This window comes from Misgurnus anguillicaudatus, chromosome 5, assembly GCF_027580225.2.
Source record: "Misgurnus anguillicaudatus chromosome 5, ASM2758022v2, whole genome shotgun sequence".
In the NCBI taxonomy this organism is placed as follows: domain Eukaryota; kingdom Metazoa; phylum Chordata; class Actinopteri; order Cypriniformes; family Cobitidae; genus Misgurnus; species Misgurnus anguillicaudatus.
This window is the reverse complement of record NC_073341.2, coordinates 19,076,442-19,102,903: the sequence shown is the minus strand read 5'-3', so window position 1 is coordinate 19,102,903 and position 26,462 is coordinate 19,076,442. Positions and strand designations below refer to the sequence as shown.

General features: G+C 36.3%; 1 protein-coding gene across 2 annotated transcripts in view; it reads left to right on the top strand.

The window, feature by feature from the left end:
• Window positions 1–26,462, top strand: part of gfra2a (GDNF family receptor alpha 2a) — a 118,727-nt gene that overhangs the window by 44,328 nt on the left and 47,937 nt on the right. For both annotated transcript variants that reach the window (XM_055168121.2, XM_073867679.1), the window contains exon 4: window positions 21,686–22,097. In XM_055168121.2, coding sequence (XP_055024096.2) covers window positions 21,686–22,097 — 412 coding nt within the window. The remainder of the gene's footprint in view (window positions 1–21,685; window positions 22,098–26,462) is intronic.

The following is a 26,462-nucleotide window of genomic DNA, read 5'->3' as shown; positions in this document are numbered from 1 at the left end:
AGTGGTATTTATATGTGCTGTTATGGTTGTCACATCTTCAGTTAATTTGATATGACAACACAGAAGGCGAAGCATTAAACGATACCCTATGATACTCATTCCTGCAATCATCCAAATATCTTTGAAAAAATGTGACCCGTGTTGCCTCTCAATGCATCTCACTTGCACCCTTCACAGATTGCATTGACACTTCTTGATTTGATGTGACAGCCCAAGTCATTATTCTAGACCGCCTGTGTTTGGTCATTTACTACAAGGGTGTGAAGAACAAGCGGACCGCAGCACTAACACTGACATATTGAGGATAAACCGGCAGACCCTCACGGCTCAGATCTGCTCCTTGACGGGAATCTCTTCCGATCTGCCTGTGTGCTGTATTTAGGACGTGGAAACATTCATTGTGATCCTTTAGCGCTTGGGTTGCCTTGATACCCAACCCAGGGTTCATCCATCACTGGAGTCAAAAGTGTGTGTGGCTAGAGTTTCTTTGCGGTCAGTAATTGGATAGTAATATTAGTCGTGTGCTGTACTTCATCATAAAAACTGCATTTTATTGCACCAGTTGACTGCATGGGACAAGATTGAGACTACCAACAGGTGTATACTCATATACTTTATATATAAGTATGTATGTTTATGTACTGTACAGTGTAAGTGGATCGCAAAATGTGTGTTTCATAAACTTGTAGGAAGCTTTTTTTATGAATCATAAGGGAGATATTCATTTTAAGATTTCTGGGATTTTCCATCCAGTGCGGAAAACTCATCCATTAACTAATCGTGTTAATGGCCCAATAACCAGATGCTTTAGCCAAGCAAACCCTGAGTGTAAGATTACTGCTAAATGATTCAGATGAAGAGAGTCGTTTTCATATATAGCTCCCATAATGCCATGAATTACGCTTGGTTGTTGTGTTGAATACACCCGTAAAAAATTCCTCACTGAGGAAATGCAGTGTACTTATTATTAGTGCACCAGCTTCACACTTTTCACTCTGTCTTTAGTTTGATAGATTTCAGGCCAGGGTGAAAAATGTGTCTGCCTGGAATATGACACAACTTTTTACGATTTGACATCAGACTCTTTCATGGGTCATTTCAGGTGCTTCTGAAGACTCTATTAAGAGAAGAATCTGCTCTTGTCCTCGTTCGCTTTCTTTCTCATTTCTTTTGACAAATCCCTCAAGCCCGGCAAAAGAAGTGCTTTCCAAAAGAATGAGCCATCGTCTTTTTTTCGTCATTTAAAAAACGTAGCGAGTTGAGAAATATAAATGAGATTAAACCTTTTGGGCACTTTTGGTCTTTGAAAAAACATCTTTTCTTTTCTCACCTCTCATATTGGGAGTTGAAATCTTGCCATTTTATGAGTATTTACATCATTTCTGTAAAGGAAAAAGTTGTTTACGGCAGTTGGTGGTATACAGGACCTAAACACCACCTTTTTAAAAGATATTTATAATCTAGACAGCTTTTCCAAAAAAATATATTGTAGCATTTTGGTCCAGCCTCTAACCAATCCTATTAATATTTTCATTAAATCTGAGCAATTCCCAGATGGGTGATATGCTTTGGTAACACGTTTGCTTTTGGTTAAATCTGGAGATGAAAAAATGTCTTGTAATTATAGACCTATTAGTCTTCTACTAGTTTTTTCTAAAGTCCTGGAGAAGATTGTCCAGAACAACTTATGCACTTGAGACAAACCATTACTTTGAGTTCTCTGTCAATTGGATTCAGGCAGAACCATTCAACAGAATCTGCTATTTGTTTATTTACGGAAAATATCAAACAATCACTTGACAAAGGAAATGTAGTAGGCACGCCCTTACGAAACAAAAATATATTGCAGTATATCGGAAAATATCATGTAATATATTAGGCAACATATTCCCATATATGGGATTTAATATTTATATTTTCCAATATATTGAAATATATGCATGAAACATACATGTATATATGATACAAAATATATTGCAATCAAGAACAAAAAGGGCACTATATTTTTTACATGTAATAGTTTGTCTTTATATGCTTTGATATATTGTAATATATGCATAGACCATACATGTATATATGAGACAAAATATATTGCATTCAAGAACAAAAAGGGCACTATATTTTTTTACATGTAATAGTTTGTCTTTATATGCTTTGATATATTGCAATATATGCATAGACCATACATGTATATATGAGACAAAATATATTGCATTCAAGAACAAAAAGGGCACTATATTTTTTACATGTAATAGTTTGTCTTTATATGCTTTGATATATTGCAATATATGCATAGACCATACATGTATATATGAGACAAAATATATTGCATTCAAGAACAAAAATGGCACTATATTTTATATATATATATATATATATATATATATATATATATATATATATATATATATATATATATATATATATATATATATATATATATATAATGCTTGAGTAGGAAGCTGAGATTCAGGTGCGAAGAGAGGACAGGATGCGTAACAGACACCAGCAACAAGGAGGCTGATAGATAGGTCCTGACCTATGATCCTGACCCACACTCCTAATCAGTAGGTGGCGGTAATGCCACTAAAAGTTGTTTGCCAACTGCCAGTAAAACTCAAGAAGAAGAAGAAGAAGGCTGATGTCAGCAGGCTCCAAGGAAACTTCAAGTTTTAAAAGGTATATAGTTTTCAGAGCTGGTGCTTTTCAGTTTTTTATTGCATCTCTGAGAGATTTTTGTGAACAACTTGTTGTTCTGCTCCACAGATGCTGTTTTAAAACCGTTTCCTATAAGGCCAAGGAAGCTGATGTCAGAAAATCTATCAACAGTAGAATCTGCTAGCTAATGGCATTAAGACACCAGGTGAAGAGCAAAAGCATGGGTATGTAAGTGGTTTACATCAGTGAAGAACCAAGGTGGACTCCTAACCAGGATAATGGACTGTTCTTTTGGCAATTTTTTTGTGCTTTTTCATGGTTCCCAAAACTTCTTGAAAGTTTGTTTATTATTTATTTGTTCATTATTGTCTGTGCATTTTGTTTATTGATATTGTCTTTATTGATATTGTCTTTATATTGTATAATGGCACTGCTGAAATTTTGAAATGGACATTGGTAATTTAAGTTGCTTTAATTTATATTTTGTATATTTCTTGTTTAATGGCACTCTTTTAAAATGTAATTTATGTAAATGCAATGCAACACATTTATGTAATGTAATGTAAAGCCAATCACATTTCCTTTGACTGACCATATGCAAAACCTCTTGTGGTTTTAATAGGCCTATAGAGCTCTGTACCTCAAATTGGGTTTAGTATCTGTGCCTGATTAAAAGAAAATAAAGGTGGCTTTTGATAGATTACCCATCAGTCTGTGTTAATATGTGGTGTAAATGTTTGTATATTGCAGGTTGCATATTTAAGTATTTATATATTTTAGATGTTTCATGTACATATACTGTATATATCCCAAATATATTCATACATTGGATGTGCATGTTCTCATATATGTACACATATTGTGCATACATTTACAATAAATATGTACATATATTTCCATCTAATTTTAAATATATGCAAAATGTATTCCACAATATATCAAACACATATCTACATATATATTTCCATATAGTTGTACATATATTTGAAATATATTCTACCATATAGTAAACATACATGTGACACTATATCTGTACATATATTGTTAATACATGTTCCCATATATGCACATATATTTCACATATTTTCCATCTAATTTTACATATATGTAAAATGTATTCCACAAGATATCGAACACATATCTACATATATATTTCCATATAGTTGTACATATATTTGAAATATATTCTACCATATAGTAAACATATATGTGAAACTATATCTCTACATATATTGTTAATACATTTTCGCATATAAATCAAAATACAATATTGCAGATATTTATAAATATAATATTGCATATATTTTTAAATATATAAACACATATATTATATCCATGTACAATATATTGAAAGTGGCAATAATTTGTATATTTTGCAATATACTGCAATATATTACACATATATAGAATATATGTACCATCAATATATTATTCCATGTATTGCCAATGTATAATATATTGGAAAATGGAAAGTAAAATAATATATTGCGATATATTACAATATATTTCAAGTAATATATTGGTAAATATATTTTCCTTTCGTAAGGGACAGTATTTCTAAATCTAAAATCGGCATTTGATACAGTAAACCATAAGATTTCTTAATTTCCAAATTAGCTAAGGTCAATTTATCCAAACAGTCACTGTTTTGGTTTGAATCACATTTAAAAGGCCGTAAACAATGTGTTATAATAAAGCAATAAGTCCCAAGAAGCCGTGGGTTACCAGAGCATTTCATAACAGCTAAGAGGCGTTATCAAACCCCCTTAGCTGTTATAAAATGCACTGTAACACCACGGCTTCGCGGGGCTTATTGCTTTTATAAAACGGTTACTTCAAATGCAAAGCAGGATTTCATAAAATAAAACACAAATAAGTTGTAATTATATTAGTACAAATATTACTCTTCCACCAAACAAAGTAGTTTCTCAGAATCAAGTGTGTCTGCAACAGAGCGCAGTTCCCAACCAACACAGACGCAGCGAAGACACAATAAAAATATGATTTGACTCTGGTGTTTATTTTTATAAATCAACATTCATTTAATTTATACATTAACATTTATATCGTGCAACTGTTGAAGTGATGATCAAATATGCGTGGAAGTATGCTTAACTCTTTCCCCGTCAGCGTTTTTTTTTTAAAGTTGCCACCTAGTTTTAGTTAAATGCCTTACAGAAAAAATTATCTTCTTTAAATAAACATAAAATATCAAATGAAAGAAGAGACCATCCGCTTTAAAAAACCCTGTTTCATCCTACCTTCATTGTTCTCTTATCACCTCTCAAATTTTCAGCTAAAAGCGGAGATAATTCAATTTTTGTGAATAACTTTTGTAAGAGATCAGATTCAGAGCACATGGTGTTTTAGTGTTGAGTGAATGCGTCAGTGTTTAAGTTGGGTAAGATCGCCACCCAGTGGATAAAAGCGGAAATATGAATGTGAGGTAGAAACTTCTCAGGGAACGTTTTCTCTTTATTGACGAGATGACTCAACAATATTAATTGACATTTATCTGGATATCGCCATTAATTGCGCAATTGTAGTAAATTAAAAATATGATTAAAGACTGTGGTGTTTATTTTCATAAATCAGTACGCAGCAACAGTGGCGCAGTGATACTTATGTAATGCGGTTTGAACCGTGGGTTTACCGGGGTATTTTATCACGACTTAAAACACGTTTTAACCAATCAGAATGAAGAACCAGAACTGCCCGTTTTATAATTAATAATTTGAGATCCACCGTTCTCAAAATTGAAACAGGGATCCCTCAGGGCACTGTGCTGGGACCTATACTTTTAGTCTCTACATTAATGATTTGCCAGATGTATGTCCAGATGTAGGTCTATAGACAGTGGTGTATGCATCTGGTAATACCGGTAATTCTGTGGCTGATAAACTGAATGCCTACTTAGACAACATATCATCTTTGCTGGTCTCATCTTGTTTAATTTTAAATGCTAAAAAACAAACTCTGTCTGCTTTTCCATTAAAAAGCTTATTGACCAAGTATCTGAAGTAAAGTATCTGGGAATAATTATAGACTATCAGTTGAATTTTAAAAGTCATATCAAGAAAATCAGTAAAACCATTAAGGCCAACTTGGGCTGTTTTAAGGATGATAATAACAGCTTGACTCTTGACTGTGCTTTTTTATTAACTCTATAATTTTCTCACAGATATCGTATGGCTTGACCACATGGTCCCAAGCTCACCAGTCATCCGTTAAGTCTATTGAATGTCTTTATAAACGAGCTTTGAAAATCCTAGACAAGATGAGAATAAGGTACCAATATTGCACCTGCATCACCAAAATTTATTTTCAAATGTCTAAATAACGCTGCTCCCCCACCCCTTTGCAAAACAATAACAAGACTGCAAAATGGTACTAGATCCACCACCCGAGCTTATACAAGCATGAACTAATAAATCACAAATCAATAAATTGAGTAATGTATGGATCTTCATGTACAACATGGGAATGCCCATTACACGATTCTGATAATTCTGTATGCCGTGCACATTTATAAAAAAACAGTGTCCTGCTACTGAAGATAATAAAGTTTTTATGCTAATCAATGCACAGAATAAATGCATACTGACTGCAATTTACATTAAGCAAAAAGAGACTGTTTAGAGCCACTTAATCCTCAGTGGTCACTAGGAGAAACCACTTCAGAAATGGCCTTTTAGTCTTAGTTTGCATAATCAAACTCAATATTTATATTAGCTAAATGTATTTTTACTTATTCTGTTTTTACCCAGAGCGGCACAGCTCTTAACATCCGTTTTGAATTACATCTAATATTCGCATTTTGGATGTACACTATAACTCCTGATCAAATCATTTGTGCCAATAAACAACATTTGGACTGACAGTTTGAACGATAGCCATCTCATTCCTCACTTTTAGCATCCCTGCAAAGTATGTTGATTTTTTCCTCTGTGCTGTAATAAAGGGTCCACTCTTATAGTCATGGCCAGCCATTACTGTCACAACAGTCCAAAGAAAGAAAGAAGCTAATAACGGTGAAAGTAATAAAAGCAAGAGTTTATGAGTTTTCCTTTCATATTCAGAACACGCAGCGCCTACCTGCACCCATAAACAAAGCCACCCGCAATACACACCCGTATTTGCACAACGTGCACACAAGTAAGAAGAGCAATAAATGGGTGAGAGAATGACTCTCAGTGTTTTGATTTTATCATAATGTCCTGTAGCTCATGCACAATGGCCGATATAAACAAGAAATTGAAATAGGGCTGTCTGTCATTAAAGTCATATAAAATAATTATGAAGTTCAAATACTTTAATGTTCGGGATTCATTGTGGCCATATCTCCGCAAGCTTGTTCTGTATTATAAATCCGCATTGAAAATGATTTGGTGTATTTGCTGGCTAAGCGCTTGGGGGTGAAGAGATAGCATGCGGCGATGCTGTTAGACGGCATGCAGGGCCGATGATAGCATTGAGGTCTTCACACCTGCATTGCGAGGTTGCTATCGATTTCTAAAATTAGCAAGAAACACTTAATATGTTCAACAAATATGTGTTCCCATGGCTTGCTTGGAGCATTGGAGCGCAAGCAATTCCAAGGTCGTGCTATGCATAAATGAGAAAGCCCTTGCATGCACTGTAAATTGCTTTGGATAAAAGTGCCTGCTAAATGTGCTCAAAAACTGTAAAACATTTATTTATCTATATGTATTTACACGTGGTAAAGCTCTAGCATGCACATATACGCAATGGCATGCTTGTAAATGCTGTAAAGTGGCTGAGGAAATTCTTTAATGTGATACATTTCTAGGAAATTATAATTCTAAGTGTTAAAACATGCACATATATTTATTTTTTACAAGCTATAGCATAAAACCCAACACTCATTTACTAAGACGAATTCAATTATCATTTTGTGCCATATTCCCTCCATATTCCCTCTTCCTTCAAAGGAAAAACAATCTCGAAACATTCCTATTGTATTCTGATTATCTTGCACATATATTGTTTTTGTTTCTTACTTTACTGCCTTCTATATTAACTGTAAAAGCACATTTGGAATGTATACTTCATTGTTTGGTTTATATAGGGAGAAATGTAATGAGACTCTGTTTACCATGTGGCATCCCTGTCAGCAGGGAATGAGATATAGTTGCTGTTATACAGACAAATAGTTTATAGACATTGATTTTTAAAGCAATAGCAAGATGGTGGCTTTGTATTTTGTTTTGAAGGTTAAAGTTTGAAAGAGTTTTTAGGTTGTATTACAAAAATCGATAGTTCCTAATTATTCTAGCCTTTACTGTGGCTTATTTTGGCTTGAATTGTTGTATGAATCTGTTTTAGTAACCAAGTTAAAAACTTATGGGACTTGTCACCAAATAAGCACCTTGCAAATAATGCTGCTTTCACATGCGTTCAAGAGTTATTACTGTATATAAGCGTTTTCACCTTGGATGTTTCACTTGAACTGCCACTCATAAGTCATAATTATGGATGGAAAACTCTGAGATAACAGCAATACCTGAATATCTGAGTTTTGTGAAGTCATAAGGGGATACTTAGTCATTAGTTAAAGTTATTCATTATAATACATTCTAAAAATGCTGGATTTATCTTAACCAGACGTTGCGTAAAAAATGGACAAACCCAGCCACTGGGTTAAATTAACCCATAGAATGGTTATACTTGACGACATGCTGTGTTAAAATAACTCAGCGTTAGATAAAGTACAACACAACAGATTGGGTTAAAAAAGTAACCCTGCTAGTGCTTGCCATTTCAGTAATGCAGTATACATTTATGTTCGCTAGTATCTATTTGTAATTTTCTTTGCAGACAAATTAACATGCATTCAAACAAAATTCCGTTTTCATCATCATGTTTACATTAATGTTAGAGATACTCATAATATTATAATATAAAATAAAATAAAATATGAATATAATAAAAAGCATTCAGGTTTGATCCACCTGTTAATTGCATAATGATTTCAATCTTTGACATGCCTCACTCAGTCAATAATCAAGATATCAAGGTTATTTTTATATAGAATATTCTTTATATTATGTAGGATGATTTTATGTAGAAATCACAAAAACACTTTGAAAATAAGGGAAATTTACATAGACTGTAAAACAGATGGATGTAGTGTCCGTGACGTCACCCATAGGTTTCTGAAGATCGTTTTTTAAGGCTTAAAGTAGGCAGTGCCTGTCGTCGCCATCGTGGCCCCGCATCACAGCACATCACTCACGGATATCCGAAAATGGATAGAAAGGCGGGATGTGGGTGAAGCTGAGGTGACTAGTTACTTGAAACCACGCCCGCTTAGCTCGACTCTAGTGACAGCAGTGGCTGTTCAACCGTCACTCAAGTGGCCACGCCTTTAATTATGCAGACCTTTAACTCTTTCCCCGCCATTGACGAGATATCTTGTCAATCAAGAGAAAACGCTTCCCCGCCAATGACGAGTATTTCCGTCTTTCCGCAATACCGCTATTATTTTTAAAACCGGAAGTATTGCCCTATGGCAAGCTGCTGCATGTCCGTGTCTGTTTTAAAGATCGCTCTGAATGGGATCTCTATGAAAAGTCTGTCACAAAAATGGAATTATCTCTGCTTTTTGCTCAAAATGTGGTGTTTTTGCAGAAACCTACCCATATTCAAAAGCTGATTACAAAAGAACTGCTGAAGGCTGTAGGATGAAACAGATTTTTTTGTTTGAAAGCAGAGGGTCTGTTCTTTCATTTGGTATATTGTATGTTTATATATTTGAAGAAGATCCTTTTCTGGAAGGCATTAAACTTTTGTGAAAATCATGAAAAACGCTGGCTGGCAACTTTTTAAAAAAACGCTGGCGGTGAAAGAGTTAAGGCTCAATATAATTTAAACGGATGAGTTAAAAAAAATCACCCCCCTCACAGTTGTCTTGAAGGGAAAAATTAGCTATATAGACCAAAATATTTTTTGTACCAGGCTGTAAACATATTATTTTCTACTGTAAAAATGGGCGTTTTAACATGGGGGTCTATGGGAATTGACTCCCTTTTGGAGCCTCTAGTGGCCATTAGATGAACTGCAGTTTCAATCATTTCCATATTGGCTTCATCAGAGAGGTTGCCCCTCAGAAATTTCCCAACCCCAACATTTCTCTGTCTTACCCCTTACCCCTACCCCTCGGTTTTGCGGGTTCATGTGAGGCGAAGTGGCATCTCAATTCTCAGTTTGATCAAGGGCTAGGGCCAAGTGTAGGGATACATAGCCCTTGAAACGAGGGGGATAAGGACCACACTTGAAAGAGAGGGGTAAACGTTAATGTAGGAATTTCTCAGTAGAGCCAGCATCAAGATTTTTTTATGGCTGAACGTCGATCTGTCAAGGAGTCGTACAAATGAAAGTAATGTTATTTTCAGCAGTTTCATTGAGATTATATTATGGTACTCATGTTTTATGATACTTTTAATAAAATGTTCAAGCAGTTTTAATTATAATGTTTTTGTTTTGAATCGCTAGTTAAGCCGCTAGCTAGCAGCTAAGTTATGCACTATTTGTTGAGCTCAGCTCAGGAAAATCGATACCACAACCTGAGACAATGGCATCTTCTTTGTTTATGTCAAAGCTTGTCTGTTGATGTAGCAGCCAGGTAGCGACAAGGGAAAGTGACGCAAACGGTAATCGAGTGGTGTCTAATTTTTTAGAGGAACGATCTGTCTTACCCCTTCCCCTTCACTCGAGGGGCAAGGGGAAGACGAAGACAAAGGGGAAGGGGATTGGCCCTAACTCCCCTCCAGTTGTTTTCCAAACTTTTTTATTCCGTCGCCCACTAAAAAGGGTATAATCTATTTCAGGAACCACCAAAATATTTTTTTATAGTAATATGTTAAAAATACATTATTATACTTTTTTTTAGAAGAGAGTTATTAATATTTTCAGTGTATAACTTAAATGTAAGTTTAATTGCACTCTTAAATTACCTGATATCAAAACCATTGTCACAATAATAAGAATAAGAATTCGACTATTTATTTATAGTCGCCTTTTATGACACTCAAGGGTCACCTTACAGATAATCTTAAAACATCATAAATACACTGGAAAAAAAATCATTCAATCTACTCTATTTTTTTAAGGTTAGAAAAACAAAACAGAACAAAAACTTTTGTTTAAATGTAGCTTAAATAAATTGATTGCAACCACTTACCTTAAAAGTTGAGTAAATTGAATAAATAAGTTTTTTCAGTGTTCAGTAAACAACTAAAGTGTATAGTAAGACATAATAATAAAAAAAAAACATCTACTCAACACATGTATTATCATAAATAAGCCTTTCCAAATAAGTAAGTTTTGAGTTGATATTGAAAAATATGAACAATGTTGCTATTTCGGATGTCTTGGGGGACATCATTCCACAGGAAAGAGGCAGCATAAAAGCCTTTGAGGCCATATCGCTCAAATGCACACAAGGTTGAACTAACAAAGAAGAAAAAGAAGATCTAAAGGAACATGAAAGAATGTAATGTTGTAGAAGCTTAGACAGGTAAGATGAGGACAGATTATTGAGAAATTTTTTAAATCGATTTGGTATTTAACAGGAAGCCAATGGAGATGGTAGAGAACAGGGTAATGTGCTCCATAGAAGGAGTTCTGGAAATTATTGTGCAGCTGAATTCTGGACCAGCTGCAATTTATGGATGATTTTGGAAGGTAGGAACGAATAAAATTGCAATTTTTCACCGTGACGTGACCAAGGCATGGACAAGAGTGGCGGCACTATTCATTGTCAATGAACGACGGAGATGATTGATGTTCTGTACAGTGTTGGGGTAATGCATTAAAAGTAATGTGCATTATGTAATAATATTACTTTTCTGAAGTAATGAGTAAAGTAACGCATTACTTTATACATTTACACATTAATATTTGAGTTACTTTTTAAAAAATGTTATGGGAGTTACTTTTCAGTTTAATTAATTAGATAAAAAAATGTACTGAATTAAACTGAACATAGTCACGTATAATTACGCATTGTATGCATGTGTGCCTGTGTGGGAACAGTTTGAGTCACAAACTGAGATGAAAGAGATCAAGTAAGAAAAAGTAACACAAAAGTAACGCTAAATGAATAAATTATGTAACGCAAGTTTTGCTTTCGTGAAAAGTAACTAAGTAACGCAATAAGTTACTTTTTGGTGGAGTAACTTAATATTGTAATGCTTTACTTTTAAAAGTAACTTTCCCCAACACTGGTTCTGTAAATAAAAATAAACTATATATATTAATGTGGGCTTAAAAAGATAAGATGCTCTCAAACACAACACCAAGGCTTTTATCCTGGGAAGATTGTTTTACAATAGAATCATCAATAATTCTAGAGGAACTTTCAGATTTTGCCAGACTATGTTTAGTACCAATTAAACAGAATTTCATTTTTGTTACTATTGAGTTTTAGAAAATCGGATGAAAACAAATATTTTATTTTAACTAAAAAATTAGTTAATAGGACAACCCACTAGTCACACAGATCGCAGACATTGCATTTCTTAACACCCTCTGAGGAGTGTATTTGTAAGCTTAACCAGTGTGATTGATTTTACATGACAGTTAAGCACAAACAACAGTGTTTCCTAACACGCAAAGTTACAAAGAATGCCCTGCACACTGCCACGTATGGCTCACACATCCAAATGTGTGAGTTTGTATACACGGGAGTGGGTGAATGTGCTTTTCCGGCGGTGAATGTAGCAAACATATCAAATAAGCCCAGTGGGATTTTTTTCTAGAAAGATTTAAAATACGAGAGAAATACAAGAAAATATTTAAACAGGAAGATAGCGGGATATAATGGTAAAAAATAGGAGAATCTCTGGAAAAACGGGAGGGTTGACCGGTATGGATAGTGCATGAAGGCAACATTTGCAGCGAGGTATAGGGCCAATCATTATATTTTTAAAACAGCTCTCTCTCTCTATATCCCTTTCTCTCTCTCTCTCCAAATAAGTATTATAATAGAAAGAAATAATGAGAAATTAGAAGAAAGCTTTCCATTCTCCTAACAGCGACAGTAGAAGCTAAAGATGCACCACAGATGAGATTACATCTAAACTGTGACACTCCTCCTAATTGTAATCAACAGCCCAGGCCAAGAGCTGTGTGAATAACCTCGACTAAACCTGCTGTCCCTTTAGCCGTAAACAACACACATACTCATTATTCACATGTTACGGACCTGCAAATGGACAGAATAGTAGGTATTCTCTGGTGTATTTGCACATTAAAATATCCTTTATGCATAACAAACTTACATAATTCACATTATAGAGGTTATCCCTACTGAAAAATCCAGCTAAGACAAGCTGGTTTTAGCTGGTCTCCCAGCTTGGTTTTAGCTTGTATTGCTGGTGTAGTAAGCTGGTCTAGCTGTGTTTTGGTCACTTTTTAAGCTGGTATAGCTGGACTTAGCTGGTCATGCTGGAAGACCAGCTGACCTACCAGCTTGACAAGCTTTGCCAGGCTGGGAGGACCAGCTTAGACCAGCTAAAACCAGCTACCAGCTTATGCTGGTCTTTGCTGGATTTTTCATTAGGGATCAGAGAGAAATTGTGAGCTGCAAGCTTTTTTATTGGGTATTTTTTATCACAATTTCTGGCAATTGTCACAATCTTACTGGTAATTACATGGCACCCTATAACTTTCAGGCTGACTGAAAAAAAAAACTTAAATTATTATTTGTAAATAAATGATTAAATAAGCCTCTGCATAACAAAATGTAATTAAGGATTTAATATTTTTCTCTGATTTCAATGACATTTAATTTGTTAAGTGCTGTTCACAAGTTTGCATAAGTGCAAAGCCCGTTCAGTGCAGGCAATAGAGACAAGGATAAACAAAAGCTTATAAAATATATACATTGCATGGTATTATTATCATACTAACTGTGAAAGTGATTGTCTGTAGGTTGTAATTGGATGCCATATTACTGTATATTCAATGTAGCATTTATTGCAAGTAAATTCAATTTAAAATGCACATTTATGCATTTGGAAGGTAGCCTACTTTTACTCAAAGCGACTTCCCATGCATTTAAATTATACGTTTTATCAGTATATGTGTTTTCTGGGAACCAAAGCTATGACCTTTTGCACCTGCAGAGGCGCACCTTGTCAACAGGCAAGGCAGGCAACTGCTTGGAGCCCCGAGCCACTAGAGGGCCCCCGAGTTTGTTTCTCGGATGGCCAGCTACACCCGGTAGATGAAAATAGATAATCAACATGACTGCATATCAAAATTCCGATTGGATGGAATGTTGATTGACATGGCTTAGCCCAGTCAAAATCCAACCCAGGTGGATAAATTGCCTGTTTTGAAAATGAACGTAGCGAATGGGTGACGTTGTATCGTTCAGTAGGATCACGACCCACGGTTTGGCTCGCATGTGATTGCCATATTAATACGCAAATTTAAATAGGAAAGGTTTATCATTTGCACATGTTTCAAAGGCTTGCAAATGCTAACACTCAAGTGATTTAAAACAATTTGACCGCAAAAAGGCGCTAAAGTGAGCAGCCCTCTTACGCACATGTAGTTTAATGTGTCCGGTCCAGCTCCACTCAGGCACTTGCCCAAGTGTAAATGAATCTCAATTTTAAATTTTATCAGTTAACTATTTCAATCCTTTACAAAGACTATCGCGGCAAAAACGGATCTATATGCAATGTAGTTACCAAGATTTACGCTTGTAAAAGCGACAAAGCAGTCGCAATCACGCGTGCACGCACTTATTCATGTCCGCGAGCGTCTTTGCGTTCATTCGCGCACAACCGCAATCAAAAGGCACCACGCGAGTGAGTTAGCTTATGAAAACATGACGAAACTAAAGGAAGTTTCTAAATAACAATGCTTATCTTATTTTGACTCGATCACTATTGGCTTCTGTAGATGTACATCAGAAATGTTTTGTGCAAAGCAGGGAAAGGGAAGAAGAAAGGAGAGATGATGAGTTTAAGGGATGTAAGACAAACTACATCCTCACCCTGTCAGGTCTCAAACATTATCAAACAAATCTCAGGAAAGCCTCTTGTCCAGTCTATAGAATTGCATTGTTGCTGAGAAAATCAACAGATGTAACTTATGTGTTATACTGTTCTGTATTTTCAGATATATGAAATTAATTACTAATATTTAACTAGGACACTAACTTACATAACAGTTAGCAGTAACTATGACTAAAATTATTTAGTAACTTCATAAAATGACTGGTTTCTTACAATATTCTTGTAAAAATATTCTTGTAAAAATAAGTTATGAATCATTGTATAATGTAGAAAATATGTCTCTGCTGTCATTATTTCCAAACACGTTATGCTATGTATGCCTCCAAACATGTTAATAATGTAAGCTATGATTAAGATTACACTTGTATATATGTATCTTTCGCAGTAACTGTTGCACTGTAGAATAGTGGGTTAAGCAAAGGACATTGTATAAGTTTTGCAGACTTCTTGCACACAAGGGAATTTTCTGCTTGGGGCCCCCATAGACCCTAGAATCGCCTCTGTGCACCTGTATGCATTAGAGAAGAGTAAATATACTATAATTAAATGAAGGTGAATAAACATAATCTTTTATAAAAAAAAATATGATGCCTGAGGAAGATCTTATGATCGAAACGTCGCAATAAACATTTTTTAATATTTTGCAAGCTGTGTGCGGGATATTCCCTTTTTTTATAAATGTTTGGTGGACTTCATTGTCTCCTCATCCTATGCACCTAACCGGAACTAACAGGTGTGCGACATTGTTCTTCTATTGAATAAACCTAATCTAAAATAAACTCATAAACAAATGAAATGAAAGTGACGTGACTGCAGAGGTCACATTTCGACCTGTCAAGTATGTCAAAATTTAACCTCTACATTTAACTCATCCAAGTGAGGCAGTGGGTAGTGAAACCTGCGTAAACTGCGTGTTATTCAATTGTATTTTTTATTTTGCAAGAAAATTAAGCAATTGTGGGGAAACAACCTCAGTCCCAACCTGCCCGCCGTGAGACTCGCAACCTTTGGGTTACAAGCTTACAGGTATTAGGCCATACCTGCTCTACAAACTAACCTAAATTAAACACTCATTGCAAACCTTTAAAATAAATTAAAACCAAACCGATTTGCTAGAATCTTGTCTAAGTGTCCAGTCATATTGCAAACAAAGAAGTTATCAGGCTGATACGAAGAAAGAGCTAAATTTGCCAAAGCTTGCTAGTGTCTTTGAAAGATAAGAAAGATAATCCCCCATTTCTTTCTGGTTTATGTTTGCTCCATCTTTAACCAGTCATATGTTTGTGGATGCAGAACGCAGTCTGCACTGCACCATCCGTTGACCTCCAGACTTAGCACGCTTTTATATGTACATTCTCACCAACCAATTTCATACCTCATTTACGACTTCTTCCTCCTCTGTGAGACATGCCTAAAATTGCTCTCTCACAAACACACACACACACAATGAGTGAGTCAGGTCCACTGAATCAAATTTAGAAGCACTCTGAAACCACACAGTATTTTTAGATCTGGGTAACCTTTGCCAGCCATATTCAGATCGTTGCAAATGGCTTTTGTTGTATTTAAAACAAGAACTATAACAGGGCTATTATTATTATGATGGAAAAACAAGATTGCACCAATTACATGATGCTTTTAAACCTCCATAGATTCAAAAGCATTAGCGTCCACGCGAGTAACCCAGTTAGGCAGTTGTTGTAACTTTTTTATAACCTAAAAAGCTCACGGACTGAAGTTACCAGGAAGGAAGGCTTCATTGATTGCACTTGAGCTAAATCGTATCGATCGTACGCAGGGGTCCCTCCTGTATTTAACTGCGGTGAAACTTGAGCTCCAAAGCAATCTGTGTTTATTAAATGATCGAATGTCTCAGAAATCCTGCTTATTACCTTTTATCAGTGATGCTGAAGGTGCAAACAGGACCCAATTGCCATAAAATGAACAAATATGGCTGTAAAGATGTGTTTTCTCTTTAATAAGAAAATATTTGTCTGATGTAAAAAATTATGTCTTATTAATCACATGCCTCTGATCTTCAAAGTTGTTAATGAAAAGTCCCTCACTGCCATAACACAAGGTAATTTGTATGCCTATTCCCGTTTTTATTTACATAAATATTATATTCTGGCTCATTTATAGTAAACAGTCCAGATATTAAGATCATTAGCACTTAATTCATAAGTAACGGAAACTCGTTCGGAATGAAATTCATCTTTCGATCTCCACAAGGGGTCTGATAAACCATCTGTTCTCAAAGTTATACCAGCACCCGCTGGGTTTTATTAGTTTTCCCTCTCTCTTCCTCACTCGCCCTCTCTCTACAATCACCAAAACCATCAAGGCTAGAGACACCATTAGGGCAACATATCAATGCCGACCTTCATAGACTTCTAGAGGTCCAGAGCTTCCCCTCGGTCTCAAGTTGATACCTCTCTAATGCCCTGAATGCTCCGTTCATCTGCCTCTATATATGTCACACAGCTTGATATATAACCCTAGTTTTCACTTTTGATCTTGAATGTAATTATTGATTGTTTATTAAAAAAATACTGGTTGTGAATGATTGCCTGGAACAAGGTGAAAGAGTGAATTTACTCACAATCACATTTAAGCATCAAACCATTTTCCCACTGTGAAGGACTAGGGCTGGGTACACTGAAAAAAATGATTCATTGAATCTAATCAATCCTTCCAAGGTAAGTGGTTGCAATCAATTTATTTAAGCTACATTTAAACAAAAGTTTTATATTTTATTTTACTTTACTAATCTTTTTTGTTTAAATGTAGCTTAAATAAATTAATTGCAACCACTTACCTTAAAAAAATTGATTAAATTCAATGAATCATTTTTTTTCAGTGTATTGGCAAGGGCCTCACAATGCGATATGTATCACGATACAATACAATATGTTGCATGTTGCGATACATTGCAATACTTAGAGCAGATTTTTTTACCTTTTTTTTGAGCAAAAAGTGCTTCCACACGTCTGCTTTGAAAGCTGCAGGTGTTTTTACATTTTCTGCCATTTTCTCACTCCCGCTAACTTCTGAGACCGAATGGTTTGGCCGAATGGTTGTATATGACACAATTGGACAGCGACAACTACAACAGCGGCGGAGGAGGTCGTTTGATGCACACAGAGGGATTTGCTGGTTTTTTTTTTTTATATCGATAGTAGAGATTGAAATACGGATAGATTATCATGGAAAATGTATCAAAATAGTTAGCTGTATCGATATTTTTGCACAGCCCTATGAATGACTGAATTATCCATCCAATACATCTCATTGCAATTCATAACTATTTTACAAGGTGGCTATTCCATATGAATTCGTCCAATCTCAATTTTATAGTTTAGGACAATCTGCTTTTTCCCGACACATGCTGGTTTTAGGGGTGTGGCTCTATTATTGCTTTTTTCTAATACTTCGGGGATGCACGATAGTCTTTTTTGTGTCAGTCACATGAATTTCTATAAATAGTTTTTTGTGTCCGTGGCACGGTTTTCTTTTTCGTGTCTTTTTATGAATAGTTTTATTTTTAAATCATTGTCGCTTGGGATTAGATTTGGGGTTCGGGTTAGCATGTACTTTTATGTATTGGTTTCTACATGTTTTTCTTCTGCTTTTAAAACTATTCTCGCATTGGGGGGGGGGGGGGGGGGGGGTTAAAGTTGGGGTGTCTAAAAATGTAACAGAAGTGATTCTAACCCCAACCCCAAGTGACAATGGTAAGAAAATAGGAAAAAACAATGAGAAAACAATACATAAAATGACACAGAAAAGTCGTGCAACGGACACAAGAAACTATTTATAGAAATTTGTGGAAGTGATACGAAAAATACATTTATGCTCAAGGCACAAAAAATGTTGTGCCATGGACACAAATAAATTAATCCAACTTTTCGTGACTATAACGCGACTTTCCGTGGCTGTTTTTTTTAACAATCTGATGTCCGGGACTGGGAAGAATGGCACGTATGGTCAGATGCTTCAACAATAGAAACAATGCTGATTCATCACTAGTGTTGGTAACTGGCTGTGTGATTTCGTGATCTAAGCATTTTAAGCCGTAGCGTGCACAGTGTCTGTTGCTGCTTTTGCTGCTTCGTTGTATTCAGGGCTAGACTGTGACAGAACTGTGAAATATTATTTTCAGAGGTTTACATTGGCAGGCTTATGTATGTTGTATCTATAGCCCTTGTGTTGAATACTTTTACATAGTCGTGGAACGAGTATAGGCTAGTTAATGCGGGCGTACGCGTGTATAAAGGGTGGTCCGATGCGACCTCCTTAATGAATTGCCCCAAAATTTAAAGCACCTTCTCTTAAAGGAACACGCCCACATTTCGGGAATTTAGCTTATTCACCGTATCCCCCAGAGTTAGATAAGTCCATACATACCTCTCTCATCTCCGTGCGTGCTGTAACTCTGTCTGACGCAGCCCCCACTAGCTTAGCTTAGCACAAAGACTGGAAATGCATGGCTCCAGCTAGTATACTGCTCCCAATAAGTGACAAAATAACGCGATCATTTTCCTATTTATGTGTTGTGATTTGTATAGTCAAACCGTGTACAAATAACAAGGTGATATGAGACACAGCGATCTTTTAACAGTATACATACTGAGAACTATATTCTCTGAAGACGAAGCACTGCCGCATGGGCGGAGTGATCTGCTCGCAGCACACGAGAAGCCCCTGGTGAGGAGCAGAGAGTTCGGTCAGAGTTGTGCAAATCATTCCGCCCATGCGGCAGTGCTTCGTCTTCAGAGAATATAGTTCTCAGTATGTATACTGTTAAAAGATCGCTGTGTCTCATATCACCTTGTTATTTGTACACGGTTTGACTATACAAATCACAACACATAAATAGGAAAATGATCGCGTTATTTTGTCACTTATTGGGAGCAGTATACTAGCTGGAGCCATGCATTTCCAGTCTTTGTGCTAAGCTAAGCTAGCGGGGGCTGCGTCAGACAGAGTTACAGCACGCACGGAGATGAGAGAGGTATGTATGGACTTATCTAACTCTGGGGGATACGGTGAATAAGCTAAATTCCCAAAATGTGGGCGTGTTCCTTTAAGTGTTGAGCATCCCCATAGCACCTGCATCAGAAAATCTCTGGAGCCGCCACTGACAAAGCATAATATGATTTTTAGCAGTCATGAAACTGTAATCTAGTTGTTAGTTACCTAATCCGGGCAGCGCCGATTTAGGATATTTACTTACCTTCAAAATCTTCTCTTTATCCGCTTCGGTGAAATTGTCCAAAACAAATTGTTCATAAATCCCCAAAAGTCCAAGGAAATGGAATATCCAAGCCTTTTATTTCAAAATGATTTATTCCTCTCACAATCTTGACGTTTCTGACCGAATTACGATATAAATAGTGTATACAATTAGTTCACTACCGGACATTCGTTCGAATCTCATTTTTCATTCACTATTTATAATGAATATATTCGGATGTCACGTTTATTGTGCAACGTCTGAGGAGCAAATACGGTCCCTTGAGGAATTTCAGCCGTTCCATAAGGGGCTAAATTAATATGTTTAGTTAAAGTAACATAAAACAAATATGTTGATTTGAAATCATTTTTACAGATCTGCCGATATCTATTATAAGCCGATATATCGGTGCCTCCCTTCTAATATTCATAATTGTACATTTTATTGTACGATTCACATATCTATACACATATATACACACATAATACATAGACCTTGAAAAATAATAAGGTTTAGGGGTGAGGATTCTTTTTTTTTATAATCACACATTTATGTTCAGCTCACATCTTATAAATCATTCAAAATCACCACCTCATAAAATAGTTCGGTTTTTCGTGAGTTTGAGTTGGAATTATCACCTTGTGAATATGCAAATTAGATGAGCGAACTTCAGTGTGGCATCTTTGATTTGATTGGCTGGTACATGAACTGGATAACCATTGCATTTTGATCTAGTTGTGTGCATTGAGGGGCAAATAAATATGTGTAAATAATGTGTCTAAATTCATTCCTTCATTAATTAAACTGTCGAGACAAAACAGGAACTCAACAAACAGCTTATGTTTGTGCATGCGTGTGTGACAGCCTTGACAACATTATTCTGAGTACACATGATTGTTCATGAAACAGCTCACACTTTTTTCTAGCGCCATTTGATGAGGGTGGTTTCAATAAAATATGCACCTAATCCAAATCCTTTTTCTGGCACAAATGAAGCTCCGGAGTTAAGGTTTCAGTAAGGTTTTAGATGATATATTTAAATATATTTTAGTTTCAGAAAGGGTGCCACTAATGTTTCATAGCTATTCTTTTGTCAGGACCTCGAGAAAGGTCAGGATTACATGGGATTATCCACAGCCATGTTTTTATTCAATCCTTACTTACATTTTCATAATTTACTTTATTACAAAATAAAAAAGAGTTAAAAGGCTGTGAAGCATCTCAGCTACAGACTGGAAAGAAGCTTTAACATAATTGCTTGTAGACAGATCATCTCTATTGAAACCTTAGGTGTACCTGTATAAACCAATTTTTTTTCCATAAAACTTGTGGAATTGAGGTTTTGAAAAGAACATTTGCTTAGATCTTCCCATCCTCATTTTGTTGTTTAAAACACATATGACCTTTATTCCTGTGAAAACAAAGGGGGTTTTGATCAAAATGTCAAATGTGACATCACTGGCTGTCATCTTGCTACTTTCCCTGATTCCCTGAACTTATTTACATTTTTTGCATTGGTTAGATGCTTTCATCCAAAGCAACTTACAGTGGATTTAAGTGCTTTACTTTGTTATTAGTATGTGTGTTCCCTGAGGATCGAAGCCACAACCTTTGTGCTGCTAATGCAAGGCTCTATCAGTTGAGCTACAGGATGCTCAGGTGCTTGGAAATCGAACCCATGATACTGGCATTGTTCCCACATTTGCATTTTCTGATCGTTCCTGTCTTTCTCTCATAGGCATACACTCTGGCACTGGTAAAGGCCAGCCGCATTGCTCGGATCCCAGCCGCCCGTGCAATCCCTGCCTGGATGCCACCAAAGCCTGCAACCTGAACGAAAACTGCAAGCGCCAGCGATCCAACTACATTTCCACCTGCAACCGAGCACAGGCGCAGGGGCAGCAGCCTTCGCAGACGCAGTCCAAGTTGGATGAAAGCTGCAACAGGAAGCGCTGCCACAAGGCCCTGCGTCAGTTCTTCGAGAAAGTCGACACGCAGTACAGTTACGGTCTGCTCTTCTGCTCCTGTAAGGACCAGGCCTGTGCCGAGAGAAGACGACAGACCATCGTGCCCCACTGCTCGTACCAGGACAAGAACAAACCAAATTGCTTGCAGCTGCGCAACACATGCCGCATGGACGTACACTGCAGGTGGGTGGATGAATGATTGTCCGTGTTTAGTTCATTAAATAGTTCTGAAATAAAAGCAATTACTTATTTATTGATTCAAAGCTGGGTTATCCAGAAATACTTTTTTGTAGGTTAGCTTAAGCTTATTCACTGGCACATGAACGGGGCTTGTGCAGTGGTGCTGGTTCATAACTTATCAATCCAAAAGATGGAGAAGTTAATTTTCGATGTTTGTTTATACCTTTCTCTTAAGGTTATTATAATGTTAAACTCAAAAGCCGAATGCATTTAATGCTGCTGTAAAAAGAAGACTTTTCCCTCTACCACATTTTATACTGTCTTGAGCGTTTGCCAGGAAAGTAATTGCAGACATTTTAAGAACCTTCTATTAGAAACAGAAGAGTCTTTCTGCTTAATTGACAAGACAGTGTTCAATTAGGCTGAACTGTACATTAGTACATCACTTTTACTGTGTTTCCCTGTGATTTAACAGCCAGCCTTTTTATTAACACATGCTTATCCACTACCACTTACCAGTGGACCATTTCTGGATTACTCTGTCAATGCCTGTCAAGTAATCAGGCCTCTGCAGAATAAGAGAGCTTGTACTCACACAGGTCGGATGTTTTTAGTCGACACAATATACGGCAAACCATTAGATAAATGATGAGCAGTTCCAAATACAACCAGACCAAGAGAGGAGATGACCTCAAAAACTACTTATGTTTACACGCAGAACCACCAACACAATCTCATGGCGATTCGTATCTAGTACGAGGTGGCTAATTTGTACGACCTTGTACGTTTTGTATGATGTACTTATGCCTGACAGATGTTTATTATTAAGTTTTCCTAATCAACATTTTTATATGATTCACATTGTTGTAATACATAGCCACCTCGTAAAATACCGTAATAAATGAAGAGTTTGGTTCCAAAACGCGATAAACGCCATTTTTGAAAAAAATGAGTTACTGCCAAAATCAGTATTATATCAGGTCAGTAGTTAAAAATAAATAATTAATTTTACGCAAAATCCAATACCCCCCGTGATATTCTGTCATCTTTTCTCCCTTTTTTCCCAAAATGCGGCAAACGCCACTCCTCTTTTTTTACAGAACGCAATAAATCCATTTCTGATATTACAGCCCACCATTCACGCAATGTAAACAAACAATGGCGGCCCGCTGAGTACACGGAGTCCTAGTTTTCTTCATCTACTTTGTACTTCGTGATCAACAAACAAAACAAAATAATACTTTAATTGCATCGCTAAACCTGTGATGGTTTTCTGTGACGGGAAAGAAATGTAAGCCATCAACATCTAATAATATCCGCGAGAGGCACTCGGTTGCTTGTTCTCCCGACAGCATCAAGCTTCTCATGCTAAAACATTGACCCCAGAGGATCTTATGAAAACTTTACATTATTTTACTCAAAGTCAACGAAAATCGAGCGGGACCAAAACATTTTACAGCTGATCGCTGTGAAAATGTAAAGAGACGACGTCAAGTATAACCGCAGCAATGTGTTCTTAATATAACAAAGTAAGTGTTTTGGTAAATGCCAATGTTTATTTTTTTAGTCATTGTATACCACTAGTCAACTAAATAAATATAAAATAGTAAAGATGAATGCACATTTATACATTGATTTAATAGATTTATAGCATTTTGAAATAAAAAACTGTCATGGATTTATTGCATTTTGTGGAAAAAATAATTCGTTTTTATAATAAATCTTTGAAAATCAAGTTATGGATTTGAATTTTTTATGTTTTTATAACCTAAAGATGCTATGTGAAAGTTTGTAACAGAAAATAGTGGTTTTCATCTTGTCACTTTCTTGGTATAGAAAACACGTTTTTACCGAAATTTGTCAAAATGGATTTATTGCGTTTTGGAACCAAACTCTTCAAATATTCCTAAGTAAATAAATGAAAAACTTATTGTGCAAGTTTTCGAAGTACTAAAGTTGTGTCCCAATTCGAAGGCTGCAACCTTTTTAAGGTCCCGTTCTTTTTGTGTTTTTGAAGCTTTGATTGTGTTTACTATGCGCAATATGACATGTGTTCATGTATCACGTGTAAAAAAACGTTATTTTTCACACAATTTACTTATCTGTATAACGCTGTTTTCACTGTCCTCAAAACAGGCTGATGTCTTTCTTGTTCTATGAAGTCCCTCCTTCAGAAAAACGTAATGAGTTTTGATTGTGTAGTTTGTTAAGTGTGTTGTAATTCAACAGTAGCTTAGCTTAGCCAGAGCTGTTTGAGGTTAGCTGGCGACTGACGTATTCCTGTGTTTAGTTTAGTAAAAAACTTTTATTTTGACGTCATTCATTCGGGAAGTATAGGGCTGTAGTCCAAACTGGCCGTCCGCTGTAGGCTTTGAAAGGGGAATTCTGTTAAAGAATCATTTTGCAGGTATTATTTTTACACACTAAAGTTTGAAAAATGGGATCAGGAAGAACATGACCTTTAAGAACGCGACCTCAGAAGGTGAGCACTCCTGAGTCCATGAAGAGAACTGAAATGAGACGATCTAGCCTTCAGAGGATCCATAATTTGTGTCACCTGCTGTACGCACACACCGCGCCTATCAGACGTTTCTGACTTATTAAAATAAATATGGAACCAGAAAAAGATTAATTTTATTTGAGAAAATATGACACGTTGATGTAGATTAAACTAACAGTATATCAAACTAATCAACCTGAGAATATTAATACAAAACATAACTTATAATACTAAAACAGTGACAAGATTTTTTTTTGCTAAATACAAAGACGCAGAAGACACTAGCTGGGTTTCCATCCAAACGTGATGCGAATCTTTTCAAAATTCGCAAAAAAGAAAAACAAAGAAAAGCGAATTAGGTTAGTTTCCATCAAGTTGTTTGAGCGAATGACTGTGGTATTTTAACAAAACAAAACAAAACAGTTAACAAAACAATGTACGTGTGGAAAACTGAATGCTGTGCATAGAAGAAGGAATGCAGACAACTCCAGTGGAAACAGCTAGACGTTCAGTTCACTATGTCACAATTTATTCGGCCATTTATCTCATTCGAATGGACAATGGGAAGACGCGAATGACATTGGCCGTTTTTCCGCTCTCAGAGCTCCTTCAGAAACGCGGCAAAAAATGCAAGGCGTTTGGTGCGCATAAACAGAGTGCAAAATGCTCACTGCCTATAGAAGCTGCTACCGAGTCTCACAAGGTTTTGTGATATATTCACGTAAATTTTGGATTATTTTTCGTGATATTATCACGAATTTCCAAGTTTTTTCATGACCGTATAACAAATTCCTGTTTTCCTATTTTCAAACCATTGTTGCTTTGGTTTAGGGTTAGATTTGGTGCTTGCATTGCACTTTATGTATTGGTTTATACTATTTTTTCAGATTTATTTTTTTATATGTCGCCTTGCGTTAGGGTTAAGGGGTTCGCACACCAGCCGCGCAGGTCAGCGCCGCGCCAATTCGTGTCTAGGACAACTCGGCGGTATCGTAAACCGGAAGTGCACATTAAATAGAGCGAGCTTCGTCAGATAGCATCTACTTCAAAATGCAAAATATAGGTTAGCAGCCAATGCTAATCGTTAATGATTTGAGACAAATATGATGTTATTTAATGTTAAACTATGTGAGTGGCGCTGTGTGGCGCGACTGGGATTTGAGCAACTTCATGAGTCACAGCTGTGCGGCGCAGACAGGCGCCACCTGGCGGCGCCGGTGTGCGTGTACTCATAGAAAATAATGTGTTAGATTTTTTTAGAACGGCGCAGCGCTGAGCAGTGCGGCCGGTGTGCTATCCCCTTTAGAGTTGGATTTGGGTAGGGATGTCATTTTATATAAATCTAACCCTAAACCGAAGCGACAATGGTAAGAAAATGAAAAACGAAAACAGGAATTTCTTATATGGTCACGAAAAAATGCGGAAATTCGTGAAAATATCATGAAAAAAGAATCAAAAAGTTACGTGACTATAATGAGGCTGAGAAAATCATTCAAAAAAGGCGCCTGCTACTGCCATAAACACGTTTGGTGTGATCGACCCCCTAGAATGCAGCCTTCGAATTGGGACACAGCTAAAAAGAATTTTGTACAAAAAGACTGGTTGCTGTGAAATTTCAGAAAAACTTTGGCACACAGTGCTGATACAAAAACAAGAAAAAACCTTCCATGTGTATTCCATGCAAATTCCAGAAAGTGGAATCAGACGTGGATTTCCCTTTACGACGGAAGCTGTGAAGCATCCAGACATTTAATCCGTGGCAGTGCTGGAAGAAGTGGGTAGATGAGCTGTTATCTTTATTTCTCAGCAGTGTAGCAGAAATAGCTAAATAGTGCAAACAGCTGATAGAATGTTGCAATAGTGCAATT